Source organism: Bombus fervidus, chromosome 4, assembly GCF_041682495.2.
Source record: "Bombus fervidus isolate BK054 chromosome 4, iyBomFerv1, whole genome shotgun sequence".
NCBI classification, from domain to species: Eukaryota; Metazoa; Arthropoda; class Insecta; order Hymenoptera; family Apidae; genus Bombus; species Bombus fervidus.
The window spans coordinates 15,560,207-15,577,646 of record NC_091520.1 but is presented as its reverse complement, the minus strand read 5'-3'; the positions used below and the strand labels follow the sequence as shown (position 1 = coordinate 15,577,646).

The window sequence follows — 17,440 nt, the reverse complement described above, 5'->3', positions numbered from 1 at the left end:
TTACTCGTAATTCGTCGAGCTAAGCCGAACTTGGTATGGTTTCCCCCATTAGTGTGCATTCGTATGTACACTCGTAGATACAGCGCATGTACACGCACACAGTGACCTAATTTTTTTTCAGTTGCTAACGATTCACATCGGATAGCAGTTACCAGCTCACCGGTATTCCTCAACCTTTCACGCATTATCATTATCGAGCTTGGCATTTACGCGACTTGTTGCATTGACCTACTCTGGCTTATGGCCGATTAATACGCGCCGTTATTGTTTCCACGTTCGCTAGCCTCCCATGACGCGAACGTACGCCATTCTACGGATTTCATCGGGTCCTATTTTGCGAGCCATATCAAGCGAAATAGAGCTTTACTTTCAACGGGGATCAAGGTCCCATCAAGGTCGCTGGAACAATCAAGAACGCGACTGACCGCCAATATGCCTCATAAACACGTGACCCAGGTACACGATCGTTTATTTTACCAGTTTTAGTTCGGAATTTATCGGAACTTTTGAATGCGATGTACCGATGATCGGTAAGTAACTCAACGATCGTGAGAAAGAGTTATGCGGGTCAAGGTAAGGAGGAAGAAGCCTGACCAACTCTGAATAGTATATATATATATATCTACTTATGTGATACAAGAAGAGAATGTAAAATGTAAAACGTTATATCGTTTGATGAAATAAATTTAATGGTGAAATCAAAAGAATGATGAATATTTCGAAATTTTTGTAAAAATTTTACAAGTCTACAAAGTTGCATTTGTGGAAATTGGAATAATTTTTTCTAAAATACTATATCTGTCCTTTATTTTTGTTCACTGCGTGCTCTCTCATATACCTTTCATCTTAGTTCCTGCAATATAAACTTAGTCGGTAATTCTGGTGTTGATATAAACTTTAGCAAACGGTATTACACGATATTCGCAATTTTATGTCAATATATTATTCTACGTCTCTATAACATTTTAATTGAATTAATATCTAGCTATCGATAGTTTTAGTACTAATAGAAAGTTCAATAAATATAGTTATATAATGTTTAGAATATTGTACAACGATACGTTCTCCGTGTCTCTATCGCATTCTAATTAAATTAATCTGTAAAGGTAAATTATTAGAAGGAGAAAATTGGGGAAAGGAAAGTGTTCTATATTCGATGCATACGGCGCTTGCTCGTTTAAGGGTCAAAGGACGAGTCGAGGGCGTATACGAAACGTCCCCGAGGCATCGATCGTACACCACTCGACAAAAATTTCATGCTCGGCCTCCTAATCCGAGCATAAAATGAGGCCGATATGTCGTCCGTTGGTGGAAAACGAGTCGGAGAGCCTTGCGATGCACCGTTAAACAACACGCGCACACACGCACGCACGTACGACGATCAATCTTGGACCAAACGCCGTGTCGGTATCATCGAGGAAAACACGCTTCCTATTTCCGTACATATACGTACAGTAACTCACGGAAATATTCGAATATTCTTAGGAACTTTTTATGTACATATCATATAGAACACTTTGAAATCTTATTAACATACACAGCATATTGGCAAGATCAGATCTGAAAATATATATAGACGTTACAAGATATTCATTGGAAGCATACATTTCGCAAATATCACCAAAGTATTTGCGCTGTCAATTATTCACTGTACCATAAAGCCACAATATGCAGCGAGACCATTTTTGTTTAAAATTATTATCCATGCTGTGTATCATGAAGTATTCGATTATTTTCGTGAGCCACTGTATGTATCTATATATACTACGGCCGATTAAGTACTAGGACAGTATTTAACACAAATTGCTTGGTAATTGGTTTTATTTTGAGCTTGTTGTATTATAAATCTCTTACGTTGTTTGCATCACATGTACCTGAGTGTCGTATAATGAAAAATACTAGACAATAAAATTTGATAGTTTTTCGATGAATGTAACGAATGGCTGTCCTAATACTTGATCCTAATACTTATGGCCGGTAGTGTACCTACGTGCAAGCGTGCCAACCACGACACACAGTGATGCACGCAGCGAGTCAGCGAGCGGTTCACTCACCATTTAAATCGCCCAAGGTCCGTGGAATTTAAATCTCAATCAGCGCCAGGAAGACGCCGTATGTACGCTCTTGGAAGGTCGTGCACGCGTCACAGGAGAATCCTCTTCGACAGAATGGAAACCGAGATCGGGCCGAAAAATATCACACTGGACACCAGATGTACAAGTTCACCGACTTCCGCGTTTGAGTCGTGCATAGGATCCAAGACGTCGCTTTCAGTCACGACGTCACACGGATAGCGACATATTACGCTATCCTCCTTAACGTACACCGAGGCGAACAGAGGCGAAAAGAACACAGAGGAGAACAAGGCCGTCGGATGCGCGTCAGCCAGTAAACGTGTCGATGCACAAAACGAACATGACGAAAGGCAGAGAAGGAGTAAAGTGGGAGAGGAAGAAAGATACGATGAATACACTATGCGTGTTCGAAGCGAAGAAACGCGACCGTGTGCTTCGCCACGCGAAGCGGAGCACTAGTAACAACGGACACAACGATAGGTCCGATGCTCTCTTCTTCCGTGAAACAAGAACACTTACGGTTTTCCCTTTCCGTGGCACATTTTATTCCTGTCGATCTGTCGTGTAACACGTTACGTTAATCTTCGCGAACTGCACGATGTTTCCGTGTCACAGTTCACGCATCATCACATTTCCTTCCTTGTTGCCACGGATATATTCTACTTTGTTCTTCGATTATACATATATGTATATATTTATATATATATGTGTGTGTGTATATATACATATATATATACTATTAATGGCAGTGATTAGAAGAGGAGAGGGTGCCACGCACGGTAAGTGCTAAGTAGCACCTCCCCCGTTAAAGGCTCTCACGCAACTGACGCGACTGGCGCGAAGGGCACACGGGGATTAGGAGAGCATGAAAGAGGGGATGCTCGAAGATGGATGGAGGGGGAAACGACAGTAATACTACGGCAGAGGGACGCAGAGAGACAACGCGAGCCGATAGGGGAATTGCGCATGCGTAGTGGCCCTGTTTTAGAACAGTACCGTGACACTCGTTGACAAGCCACCGCCCGATGCATCCACCCCGTCTGTGTCACGAGTCACGATACGTACTACAGCTGTCTACGCTCTGAAAGAGAGCAACCTTATCTCCTACATTTCTTTAACCATACTAAAGCGGTCGCCTTATCACTCTGTTAGTAAATCTAGGTCGTTAAGTTACGATTATAATTTAACGTACATAACATAAATTTACAATGACTACAAAACGTTATTTGTACATTGTACTCTTATTTTCCATTGAAGCGTTTCCCTACCTGGTTTCACATTTCATTTTCACAGTATTTCTATTAAATGATACGAAACTGAATATACTTCGACTTAATTGCTATAATAAATACAAATACTTTTTGTAGCCGCTGTATATCAAGAATAGATTGTAACTTAGGAAATACATATATACAAAAAACTTGTATCGTATCTCGTTTCTTTCGGGCGTTTATACAAAGTTTACTGTACATAGTTTTCAAAAGCTACTTAACGTAAATCAGTTTGACCGAATGAACTCGTGAAAGAAGAAGAAATAGACGCATGCGTAAAATGGAAATTCCATTCCCAGAGAGGTTAACAAATTATACCGAATTACCGCGATGCAGAGGCTTGCGTTTGCTAATCTGTTTCTCGCATGTTCTTTACTGCTTCGCTACTCTGCGCGAAAGAGAACGTCACACAAAAGACCAAGACCTACATAAGCGAAGCACAGAGCTTGCCAGAGTAATCACGTCGCGCATCATATACTCATATAACAAGCAAAATCAGTTTCATGTGCGACACGCGTTCACAGTTGTAATTAGAAGCGTCGACTTACAACTATTTTAGTTGTATCGTAAAACATTCTAATTTTCTGTAATAATAATACACTCTATTGACGCAATCCCCTACGATATTCTATTTTCTTAAAATCCACTTGGGAATAATAATGTTCAGGTGGATTCAGCAGATATGGATAGAGAGGTCCGGTGTTAAAAAATGATGATAAGCGATCGCTTTCCGTGAAACGTTCGTCGCCTCTAGCAGTATACTTATTTCTTTATGTACTATTTTGATTTGTTAACCTCGAGTGAAGGGCAGTTTTGTCGATGGTCTCGATGTGATTTACTACACGAATTGATATCGCTATACTTGGCTATATTGTAAGTTAAACCTAACCTACATAGTTATTTGTTACAAAGCTTTGTATTATCAAATTTGCACATTATTTTATTGGTATAAATATTTTTTCATATTCTATTATATTTTTATTATATGTATGCTTTCTATCAAGGTAAATTTTTTGAATATGTAATTTATTATATTATTGTCTCTACATTTATTTATTATATACTGTCATTGAATATTTAGATACATTTTGTGGATATTTAAAGAAAAATTCTGCATCCAATTTTTTAGGTTATATTAATTCGTACATTATTAAGTATTCTTCTATCTCTAACAGTCGAGTATAGAACAGTACAGTTTCAATTACATTTTTGTAATTATTTTGTTCGTGGACTAAAGCAGAATTATCAAAGAATACTTTTTTTGTAGACATTCAAGCGTTTTTGATTAAATATTAGAAGATGTAAGAAGAAAATGGGACGGTGTGTGTTAATTGCAAAAGTGTAAAAAAAGAAAAGCACGACCGTAAAACGTGACCATTGTAAAAAGTTTATTTGTGTATACCGTACGGCTGAGGAAAATATGTAATAACGAGATAACCTAGAATATATAAAAGTATAATGAAAAAAGGTATTACTATTTTTTACTGCTGTAAATTTCATTTTTGTAGTTGATATATGTACATATATTCATAAATTCATAATCATGAAAGAACTAAAACAATGCTACGTATCATACAATTCTTTTCCTTCTTTTCCTGTTTTTATTAAATTATTCGTACAGCACATATATGAATTCCAATAATTTGAATAAAACAGAGGTTATGACCCATTTTCGTTAATTTTCAATCCACACCACCTTCTCTCATAAATGGAACGATATTTCGCGGGAACATTTACAAGCTAACCTCTAAAATACCTTTCGCGGTATGCGGATAGAAAGGGACCACAAGGCAGAACATTTTTATAGAAAACTCATCATTTTCTTTTCCCTTTTCTTTTTGAAAAAAACTAACGATTCAAGAGATTGAAGTAAATTCATATAAACACGCTGACTCTCTATACGTGTCTAAATTGCGCTTGTTTTTACACCGGAACAGTTTGCATTTACTTATATCGCTTATCGACCGCGCAAAACGACCATCATCGTTTTAATGCAAGCTTGTAAACATCCGACTATCGATCGCGCGCGTTCGATACATTTGCAACCTTGTTTGGTACGCTCGCGGTGTATTTAAACGTGAAATCAGATATAATAACTCCGTTTAACAAATTGGGGAATGGATGCAATTTAGAAACGACATTTTCAAGATCGGATTTCTCGATCAAATTTACATGCATTGTTAAAACTGCATACCTCTGCATTTTTTGGTTATGACCGGAATTCTTTCACCTCAACAGTGAATATTAATATTTAATACCAATGTTTGAAATCATACAGATATTGTTGAAACGAAAATATTATAAACACTATATTTGTATTTTGCAATGTACATATACACAATCGAAGAAATATTATTAATGGAATTTTATAGGTTATGAGGAACCAGTATTAATAATTGCATAATAATCTCATGCATAATATTATACAAATAACAAGTTTGGAATATATAAAACAGGTCAAATTCTACAAGTCAGCTGATTACTCCATAATCATGATCATAATGGCTGAGATCGATGTAATGAATAAATATTAACTAATTACTAGTCAATAATCTTAACTTGCGAAAGAAATCATTAATTTTCCAAGAGTCATAATAAATTTCACAAGTAAATTTACAAAATTTATAAAAAAACTTCAAATGCCACGTTGTTTGCATTTAAAAAAACATAACAGGCAATAATCATAAACAATTCTAACCGTAGGAAATTTAAAATCTCTATTCTATGTAAAGTTGTACCTTACGTATGCATTAACTTCACTGACTTAGATCTAGAACAAATACCGTTTACTTAAAATTTGAAATTTCTTTGTCCTATGTATCATAAAATAAATTAACAATAGTTTAAGATCAAATCAGGAAACATAATGACAGGATTGTGTAATAGATTGGAAACGACTCTACTTCCGCAATCCCGTTCTACGAGGGTTAAAGCCCGATGTGTACGAGCGTCACGCGTCACGTTCACATCCTAGCAGTACCAGCGATCATTTTTTCTGATGCGAACAAGACGACAAGTTGCCGTCAGGAATTGCGTCACACGTGAACTTGCTCATAGTAACCAACGCTGATCAGCGTACCTCACGCGCCTGCGTCACTTCCAAGTCGTTCTTCTCGCTCGGCGTGTCTGCGTTTCCATGGAAACCAGGCGACGCTAGAGAGGTGGCCATAACGAGCTAACCTCTCCGTTGCAAAGAACACTCTGACGTTACGTATGAATTAATGACACGTGCTCAGCGCAAACTGTCGCTATAATGTGTCACAGAATATCATTGGATGTTATAACATACACGCAGTGTGTATCGAGCTTTACGAACCCGATCACGCCCTTTTTGACCGGTTTGGTGATTCTAATATTAGATTCTGCGAGACAGAGTCGATACGTAAGTCAATTGACATTTATTCACAGAAACACGAAAATAAATGTCAACCGCTACTAGCATCTTAATAATGCCTGTAACTACCGAATATAATAGCTAAAATAAACTCCTGGGATAAACAAGCTTCTTACCACCGTGCACAATGATTAAAGAGATTCAACGTTATCAAGTTACATGCGGTTATTTATTTTGGACACGATGGGCTGGGTAGTCGAGCATATTCGAGGGAACCGGTTGAAGTTATTCTCACGTGTGCATTTACGCGAACGAGAGGAGCCCACGGGTCACAATAACCAAAGGACGTTTCGACGTCGCAAAATTGCACGCTGGTTTTTGCGGCCAGGCGACTGTAAACTTTCCCATAAGGCTCCTAGGTAAATAGTCCCTCGGTCGGCATCTCTACATATCTCTACATGGCTCGGTTACGAAGAATTCCAGCCTATTATTATGAGCATAATTGTCTGATTATACGTCTGTGATCTGGCACGGCTCTATAACGTTAAGGTCACACTATGCCACAAGGGCACATGTGCTCATCGAATTCTCGCTACCATTCCAAATATAGTTCTAAGCAGAATTCTTTTCACCGTTCTAGTGAATTTTAGAAAATATATTGCTACGAACATCGAGACGCGAATAGGGTATTATTACCTGTAGAGGAGATAATAGCGAGAAGAAAGAGTAAAAGGATTATTTTTGTGTCTCTTTTTGTTTTTTTCCTCTTTTTCTTCCCTTCCAATTAATGTCTAGAAGTTATCATAGTGGAATTAGAACGAAACGCTCATCATAGATCATATTTCGTTTTTTGTACCTTTATTCATCATATCGAATGATACAATGTTGGAATCTGTTGCATTCACCGTATGAATTATACTAAAACCTCGGGTCATTATGTCAGTAGGTAAAAATAGAACGTAACGTTATGATTTATTTGAAACTTGTAACTGTCACATTTTCATATCTACACGTGTATCTTGCTACTTTGGATAAATAATTTATCGCATTTTTTGTCCGTTGGAAGGCATATTTAACGTTATGCATGAGTTTTCCACTTGTAAACAAAGTCATATCACACGAACTGTTGTTCTACATAAACTGGCCGATGACACGTGTTAGTTTTTACGTAAAATAGCCAGTCAGCAACGTGTCAACACACGACATGTATACACATTGTTCACGTGTTCGCGACGATGTTATTCGCTGCACTCGAAAAACCTCGTGTAAAAGATCCATTAGCATTTCAAATGAAGGAAGTCGGAAACGGATACAATTCGTTATATATAGGGAAAAACGTGGAAGGAAGCTCGGTCACGACGCGTTTAATGCGTAAATATAAATGCGGGTTGGAACGTTTTCGGAGTAGTTAGAGTTTCGTTGAGACAGCCAAGTGATATAGGATGTCTACATTTAAATTTACAGTTTGCTACTAAATTTCCTATTCCAATTTTATTAAACTAGCAGATAGTAACAACTACCATCGTTTTAAACTTAACTCTCGAAAAAAGAAAAAAGAGAAACAGTATTATTTTTAGGATGACCCAATACAGAGGGTGTCCAAAGGCGAAGCTCCGTAGGCCGCCAAAAATCGTGTGTCGTCTTTGTTCGGACGTACAACGCGAGGTTTTTCGCTTAGAATGTTCGTTACTAAAATACACAGACCACACCACTTTCCGGTTTCCTTTTTCTCGTATCACGTTCACTTCTCGTCGTTGGGCAAAGAAACTTCTTCGTCAGTGATCCTCATCCACGTTTTTTCCTCCCCTTCTACTGTCCACCTTGGACTCCTAGAACCACGTGATCAAGAGAAGGAAAGTAACGCGTTAACGTTAACACGGCCACGAACAAATACGATCGAGTCTTTTACCGGTAAATACCCTTTTACGACGAGATTCTGTGCATTTTCAAGCCTGCTGCAAACTTCTCCTTTTTATACGTTTAAGACTTTCCCAACACACGAATTCGATCGAAATTAATAGCATCTTCTTCTAGCAACAACTGAGAATATTAGTATTTTCGTGTATCTTTGTTTAGATGTCCGAGGATTTTTTGAAAAATATTAAGAAAACCGATCTTTCCTTCGCTATTGTATAGTCGTCATTGTTAAATCCCAGCGAGAATCTTGTCAACATAATCCCAGTAGAAATTGTATATTTAGCGCTTCGATCTTACCACGAACTTCTTCTTTTTTTTTTTCCAATATTTACTGGATGAAACTATACAATATTTAAGTTTCACTTCTTTAGCAATGTCCATAGGAACTTTGAGTTTACATAAAACATCTACAGACTAGTTATTATTAACTCTTTACTAATTCTTGCGCTTTAGTAACATTTATATATTGTACATGTTGTACATTGTATATTGTACATACTCTCTAAGTTGACACAAGTGCTAGAATATTTATGAACGAGAGATGGTCCGAGAAAGTTGTACGAGAGGAATCAGTTTCTACCTGTTATGTACAGTGAATGGGGATAGATGACAGGAGGCGAAGGTTAGTTACATAAAAACAAGCGCAGCGAGTGCGATTACTTCACTCTTTGAAGTTACGCTCTGGCCATGACGTGATTCCATAAATATCGGCATTAGATATATGAACGGATAATTAATGGGGAACGGATACGATATTACACGGGACATGTCGTCTTTAGATAATCACATGGAATTATTGGCGTAATTTTATCAAAGTGTGTACAATGAGGAATGAGTTAAGAATTCGATGGGGCAAGATTAAATTAACATATCGATTCACTGCTATTGATGTTAGACTACCACTATTTAGTGGACCGACGAAATTGGTCGTTTTTTAATAATACGAGATTTTTAACTGCATTAAATTATACATTTTCGCTCGTTATATACTATATATTTCCCAGCAGAATTTTAGCGAAAGCACATGCCGGAGGAAATAAATTTTAATATCGCGGTAGAAATCTGAATATTCGCGCGGCGATGTGAATGTATCAGCAGCCCTTTTAGTATGCTGTTGAACGTTCTTTTAAAAAAAAAAAAAAAAATCTACATAAAAAATGATACAAAGTATAAAAATTCTCTCGTTGAAAGAATCCATCAATGCAGAATTTTGATTATCGCGTTACATATAATAAATAAAATAATACAAACGAGTATTATATATTCCTATCCTATTTTATTATTTTAAATGGAACTGTACGATTTTTTTTAATATAAACATAGACGACGATCTACGCATTCGATTCGAATATTCTCGCCTTTTCGAGCAGAAACGTATCGAAGTGAAATGTTTCGAAGATATTTTAAAGAAAATATTTTTGCTGAAAGAAATACCTAAGTATTGTTAAAAATTTCGATTGGTTCTATTTAAAGTTTTAAAAACCAGAAATATCATATGCCGCGTCTCATCTTGAAACGGGAAAGCTGAACAAAAAGCCCGATAAAGTTGCACCAAAAAGGAAAAAAGCTCGGCAATGTTTGGAGAAAAAAGAAAAACGGCCAACCACATGACAGTTAATATCGTCTACGATTTTGCCTGAAAGGCGAAAAAAATAATTTTCCAACTTATTTCACGCAGTCAGTGGAATGAATTCGAGCGAGATGAGTGCCGTTCGTCGGAATGGAATGGAAAGGGCGAAAATTCCAGCGGAGAGGTTCGTTACCAAAATACACACGCGCAGTGCAATCTCGTTTTCTCGGTTCTTTCTTTCGAAACGGCGGAGGGTGCGCGACTTTCAGCTCGGATTTAATTATTTTTAACGAACACGCCAGCCCACCGGGAACAGGAAATCGTTCCCCGTTCCTAATCCGAATGGCTGGACGAAAGTTTATTTTACGACAGGATAATACTCGATACGTGAAGCACATACGATCAGACGGAGCAATAAGTTCGAACAAGATATTTAATATTAACCACTGACCGTCAAATGAATTTTATATGTCCTTTATGGACGTAACATTCATACGATTATAATTCTATCGTTTAGTATTAATCGTATATCGATTCGTCGTCGATATCTTTCGATTATAGGTGACCCATAACCGTTTGAATTAACATTTCATATTACTATAACAACCAACGTGTTACGTGTATTTAAATATATTGTATTAAGTAGAAATAATTATAGAAAACATTGTATAGCGCTACGTTCAATTTACGTGGTCTATTATATTTAATTGTACTGGCTGTATCGGTTTTAAACAAGTTTGTAAGTTGGAAATAAGTTTCATGTATATCCACGAATATATGTAGCGTATGGATGATGAAATAAAATAGTTATATAAAATATATACACATTGATAGATATAAATTAGTTATATGCATGAAAAGGAATCTGAAAGTGATGATTTTCAGTGTAAGAGAAGCTTGATTTGAAACTCGTATCATTCATTTATGTCATCTAACACGAAATGACCCGAAGCAACAATTTATACAAGCCTAGTTTCACCCGCGATTAGAAGAAAAGTTGATTGACGCGCTTACGAAAAAGCTCGCGCCGTAGAACGACAGAGCTGGTCGATCTTTTCGTTCGCTTGGAACAGAAATACAGCGAGAGTGTGGAAAAAATGAGCGTGTTCGATACACCGAGGGTACGAAATATATTTCAAAACTTTCACACGTACGTTGCATAAATTGGTAATTCATCGAAAAGATAGAAAGCATGTAGAAATACGAACGAATAGTAAAAATCAGTAGGTAAGTAGATAGGTAGATAGATAAGTCAATATTATACGAGCGATATTTTTATAAGGTGCTAACATTCGCTTTCGATTCTCACCGTGCAACCTAACTCAGACTCCCATAGCGTGCGCGATTTTATTTTTCATCGAACGAGCAATACAAATAGGAGGGAGGGCCGATATCAGGAAACGCGAGATATCTCGTGGAAAACGTCAAACAACTTCGGGCCGCGAGATATCTCGTCAATGTGGCCCGATTAAGTAATCGGAATTTTACACAATGCAAGAGTTGCGTACTGTTGCCTATGGTAAACTGGTTCTGCGAGTAATATTTCACACGATTTGCATTCATGCGAGCCTGTATCAAGTTCAATTTGTCCGATATGCTTAACGTATGCATAAGGTGAGACGCGCGAAGTGCAACAAGTAAATATTTTGTAAATACAGATAGATATACAAAAAAAAAAAAAACAGGTTATTTATAGGCGATAGTCTAATATATTATGTTAATAAGCAATATACAGCGTGCTCGTTTCACCTGGAAACATCTCGAGTAAAACCGTGCACGTAAAACCGAGAAGATGTTTGAGACAAATGTCGTAGGACTTCGAGGTGGGCATCGTACGGTGCCGATATTTATTTTACCTTGCGAGGACTTTAGAGAGCACCGACTATGAAGGTAACTTTTGTTTGTATCTTTACAATACATGGGAACTGTACACCTCTTTATTCCATGCTTTTCTAGCCGACGTCAAATTGCTATTCGTACTTTTTGCGTTGACTATCAGTAATGGACACGCTATATATAATACCTTAGAAAGAAAATGTATTTTGCATACGAAAATAAGACCTTTTTGCGCACAACGTTGCTCGCTTACTCGATACTTGGTTCGAATATGAGTAAATGGAATTTACATTCCAACGATTTCGACGACTATAGGTCACTTAGTATCGACCGAGGTTGTAGATAAACAAACGGCAATAAAGACAGAACAAAAGAAAGTAAGTACTTTTTACTTATTTTCTTTAATCTCCGGAATGTTTTGACGATTCCAATCTTAAGATATTCGAGCTTCTTTCTAAAAGATAGCATAGCGAAAGAAAGAAAAGAGCGAAGGACATTTAATTAATACGAAAAAAAAATGCCAAAGTTTCGTTTGAAAACAACTTTGATGCTATGTCAGGATTACATTAACAGGGTTACGTTAAAGTGTAACGTTTAAATTGAAAATAAGGGAGAACGTTAATATTTAAATTCATTTGCGTGTACAAATTTTATTTTTATAAATAAATTCATTATAAAATCGGGGGAAAACGGGGCAACGATCTGCGCAGAATTCATTGGATCTCGAACGTTCGTAATCGCTTTAAACGCCGCTAATCGAGCGCTTTAAGCCCGCGTGCATCGATATTCGTCCACAGCCTCGTGTCTCTGAACACGTGGCAACTTGCATACGTTTTCACCGGAGCATGATCGATTGCTTTTTGCCGTATAACGTCGGCGTCTCGCCTCCAACGAAACCGATCCATTCCAGTTGACTTATCGATTCCGCTGAAAGTAACAGTGTTTCCGTGGAAAACGGAATTAGGCTAGATAAGCGGCCTGAATATTCGGACCTCTTCCAACGATAGCCGGCAATTATTTTCCATCGATATACGCGCCGCAATTCTTTCGTTTCGAAAACGATTGCTTCGCAGATAAACTATATCGCGTTATCGTTCTCAAATGTATATCGAGTTTTCGATAACACGACGAGATGCATATGTATATTGATTAATCCTACGCGCTCGAGGAATATCGCGAAATATGTCCTCTTCGATTAAATTTTTGCCTATTGGTCAACGATATAACAACGATAAAATACATAATTCAAATAACATATCGTTGAACACAAGGATAATCTAATTTCGTTTATATGTAACGATGGATGTAACGACGAAACGAATATGTAAATTGTACGATGATTAGTCGCGAGTATGTACACGAAGCGACATATCGTTGAACACAAGGATAATCTAATTTCGTTTATACGTAACGATGGATGTAACGACGAAACGAATATGTAAATTGTACGACGATTAGTCACGAGTATATACACGAAGCTTTAACCGAGTACGCGTTTCTATTAAATAATTCGTAATTTCTATCACACATTTTCAAGCTCGTCTCTAAATTCATCGACTCGATCGTGCCACTCGTATCTCATTACGGCGATAATGAAATCTCGAAACGTTGTGTACGATGTTCATACGTAGCGCGTTTATAAAAAAAAAAAAGTTTCTACGAGCGTTGAAATACCTTCGTGAGCCACTGCGTAAAACGTATAAGCGTATGTGTGACAGGATCGCGATCGGCGAGAACTTTTTTAAGGATGGCCTGCAAAGAAAATGGCCAGTTAGTTAAGTTAAGTGGCGAGTACGTTCACGTTAGAACCGGTCTTATCAGATGGCGAGCCACGTGGCCGTAACACGCACTTCGTTTTAACCACGTGTTCGTGAGGCGGTTGTCGTTCTCCCCCCTCGGAAACCGGTGCTTGTGCCAACTTACTTTCACGACATCTATTACAAATGGATGCATATAAATTGCACAGCATGGTGTCATACTTCAACCGGGAAACACGCAGGATCTGGGCTGGATGGTTGTTCGCGGTCGAATATTGCCTGCTTATGCGCCAAATGAATTTTAACTGGCCACGTCGTGTACTAGGTTCGTTACAGGTAAGTCTAGATCGTTATCTTTCGTTCGACTAATAGGCCATTTGAATTTACGCGAATGTGAATAATTTTCGGAAGCTGCGAGAAACGATCTGAATTCAATTTGTTCGATTTCAATAATCCCCTATCTTTCTCTTTTTTTTTTTATGCGGTGAAAGAATTAAAAACACACGCGTACAATTGATGCAGAGTAATTAAGAAACTAATGCGTTTTTAATATCTTCTATTCCTCGAAAACTCGGACTAGTAGCTAAGAGGACGAAATATGGATGATGATGATGATGATATATATATATATCCTTTACAAAAATATCAGTGCAACTTTCGCATCGAAGAATCACCAATGATTCTTTAAACGGATACAAAGAACGTTGTATCACGTTTCGACGTAATAATTTTCTCGCGCCCTTAAATTATAACATAATAACGATAAAGTAATTAATTTGACGATCCATTTGGAAGTAAAGAATATTCGAGATAATATATGCGCCTAGTTGCGTATAATAAAGCAGCTCATAAAAGATGTACTCCTAGAAGCAACAGCCACAATTTAATTAATTCAGGAAACCACCGTCTAGCGTGAAGAAAGTAAACTTTTACTTTGTGGATCCATTAGCTTTTCACGAGTAGCCCAAAACGTAGTGCGAATTAATTTTTAAGAAACCTCATAATTCCTTAACAAACGCTCTGCTATGAAAATACTTGGCCAAGGAGAAAATTCAGAGGAAGAAAAATTCTTCGCCGTTGCGGGTTTACTCTTTGAAAGGCACCTGCCTTTTGTTAACACACTTCCATTGCCCACGTGAGCCCAGCAGAAGGCGTAATGGCGGTCGGTTTCCACCGATCCATCCCGTATTTGCTTAAGAAATATTTCCCACTGATACTCAGTCTTGCTTTAACAATGCTTAAAGGCGCCTTTTCATGCGGTCACCGTGAATAATCGCTCGGCTGCACCGTATAATTTATCGGTACGTATAGTTTATTTATCGAATAATCTCCATGTTGGAATTTATTCGCTGGAAATATCATAAGACTATAATAGAATACATTGTGTTTGGTAATAAGTTTTCGATCGAATGGCCAACCATTATAATTCAATAAATTAAGCAAACGAATCGACCAAATCGAATTACGCTTTATTAATCAAGCCAACGATAAATGTATTTATCCTTGGTAAAATTTGCCACGAATTTTAATGTATCGTGTCTTCTTTAATTTTGGCTAGTTACGAAACGCAGTGTATCATAAATATTTTACATCTCGAAAACTGTACCAAGCTGTTTCGCTTGACTTAATACTACTGCGTTTAGTCGAAAACTTATTGCGAGAGGTAACAGCTGGAGACATGTTTGTCCTCCGCACGAAGAAGTGCAGCGCATAACTGATTTCTTTGGCGCAATGCGAATAACATTTCGCACACAGGAGTCACTGACTCCCAGATGTAACGTCGCGACGACTAATTTTAACTTCCTCGCCGGCTAAATGAATAAAAACAGACCGATCGAGATGCGTTTGGCCCGAAATAAAAGCGATTTTTCTCCAGAACGAATCTCAACGAAACCGGCCGACCCGCACGCCGTTCGATTCATTTTCAGCGCTCTGTATTCCTGTTTCGTCGTGTGTTTTTTGAAATTCATAGCAACGAAGATATTTTCGTGGAATAGTAAATTCGGGTCTCTCGACCTAAATAACGGTATATATCTCGCACAAAGAGTATCTAAATATCCTATGGTTCCAACTTTAAATTTCAACCTTAAACCTTAACATCGATTTTCAACCTCTAATGTGTTTCTAGATGTACAGTTGACACGATAATTCGAAAATAAACCTTTGCACAATTTTGAATGCACTAGTAAAATTTTATAAAAATTTTGGAGATTTGAAAGACCTGTTGAAAAAGATCAAAGTTCCTAATATAAAAATAACGTGAATAATTATTCCTGTAAACGCGGCATAATTTAATTGCTCATCACAGTTCCGCTATGCGTTTCTATCGAACAAATTTCGCAAGGCAGGGCACAACATGCGTATTTATTGAGAAAGAAGGTGCATTCGTTACGTTTACTCTTAATAAAGAATATCCTGCAATTTAATGACATTACCTAGATTCGCTTTTCACATAACGATCTATTAAGCAATAAAGGTCACGTGGCCTCACGACGCACAACCTAATTCTCTAGAATGATTCCACGCAATCAACGTGCTACACTACATTCGTCTATCTTTCAAGTTATCGTTATTCAATCGTTATCAGAAGTGTAACGCAATTTTATTAATAGCTGACGTTTGTACATTCCTATGCATTCAATATTTAACATTGTACATTCAAATGTATTCAATATTTAATTCAATTCCTTCAACATATACCTAGAACTTATTAATCGTTTTATTAATATTTTACTTGATTAAAATCTTGTCGATAATCCGATAGAAAGATATTCAAAAATGGATTTATTTTTTACTTATGCAAATTTGTATAGTATTAATTAATTTGATAGCGAGTCAAATACAACGTGTCAGAATTAAATAAATGATCAAACTTCTGCGCATAAAATTGCCAGTATACTACTTTAAAAAATAATTATGTATATTACGTTTTACATGTATCTTTCATCTCGTATTACCTCCCGTTTAATGATTAACCCTTAGGTAGCACGCAATACACATGTAGCTCTATATCGGCCTGAGCATCTCTCGGATGCATTAAACTATTAAAAAGCTCAAAGTGCCCTCCGACAAATACAATCTACCATAAACCATGTACACGATACAAATTCCTCCGAATACAACATCCGTGTACTAATCAAATTGCAAGTTACAAAATCGATTCTTCGATAATTGAGATTCCTCGATAAAATTCGGGCAATTTCGACTGGCTATTCGAATCCTGTTCGAAACTACGAAGGCAGTCATCGAATGCGAGCGTCCATCGGATCGAACGCAAGTTAGCCCGAATCTATGGGCCAAATGGCTCCCCGATTCCCGAAAGCCGAATTGAGCCGAGACGATTCGAGCGTAGCCGAGCGTAGCTGAACGCGCGGAACGCAGTAGAAGGAAGAGTCTGTTTCCTTCGAACACGGACGAAACGGCGAGCGCCGGAGGAACTATGGTGGTAGACTCCGCAGGTCTGCGGGTCGTATCGCTCGTATCTTTCCTCGTCGGTGTATTGAACTTGGTCTGTAGGGGTCATTCAACTCGTGGAGAGTGCCGTGTCGTCCCTGGTGACGTCACGTGACTCGCCGTCTCCGAAGAGCGGAGGCAGGCGATGACGTGGCGTGCGTCCATTGGCCCGCGGCTCGCCCCGCTACCCAATGACGTCACAGCTCGCGGAGGCACGGACCCGTCCA

At 37.8% G+C, this 17,440-nt stretch overlaps 1 protein-coding gene across 6 annotated transcripts in view; it reads right to left on the bottom strand.

Annotated features, from left to right (window-relative positions):
- Utx (Utx histone demethylase) overlaps nucleotides 1-17,440 on the bottom strand; it is a 148,679-nt gene that overhangs the window by 117,977 nt on the left and 13,262 nt on the right. For 3 of the 6 annotated variants that reach the window (XM_072002296.1, XM_072002297.1, XM_072002294.1), the window contains exon 1: nucleotides 2,595-2,908. The exons of 1 other annotated variant lie outside the window; for it this stretch is intronic. Coding sequence is in view for 1 of the 5 variants with exons in the window: in XM_072002294.1 (XP_071858395.1) it covers nucleotides 2,595-2,617 (23 nt within the window). In the remaining 4 variants the exon portion in view is untranslated. Of the gene's footprint in view, nucleotides 1-2,054; nucleotides 2,909-17,440 lie in introns of those variants that run through there. 2 more of the 6 variants (XM_072002295.1, XM_072002299.1) reach the window with 1 other exon arrangement.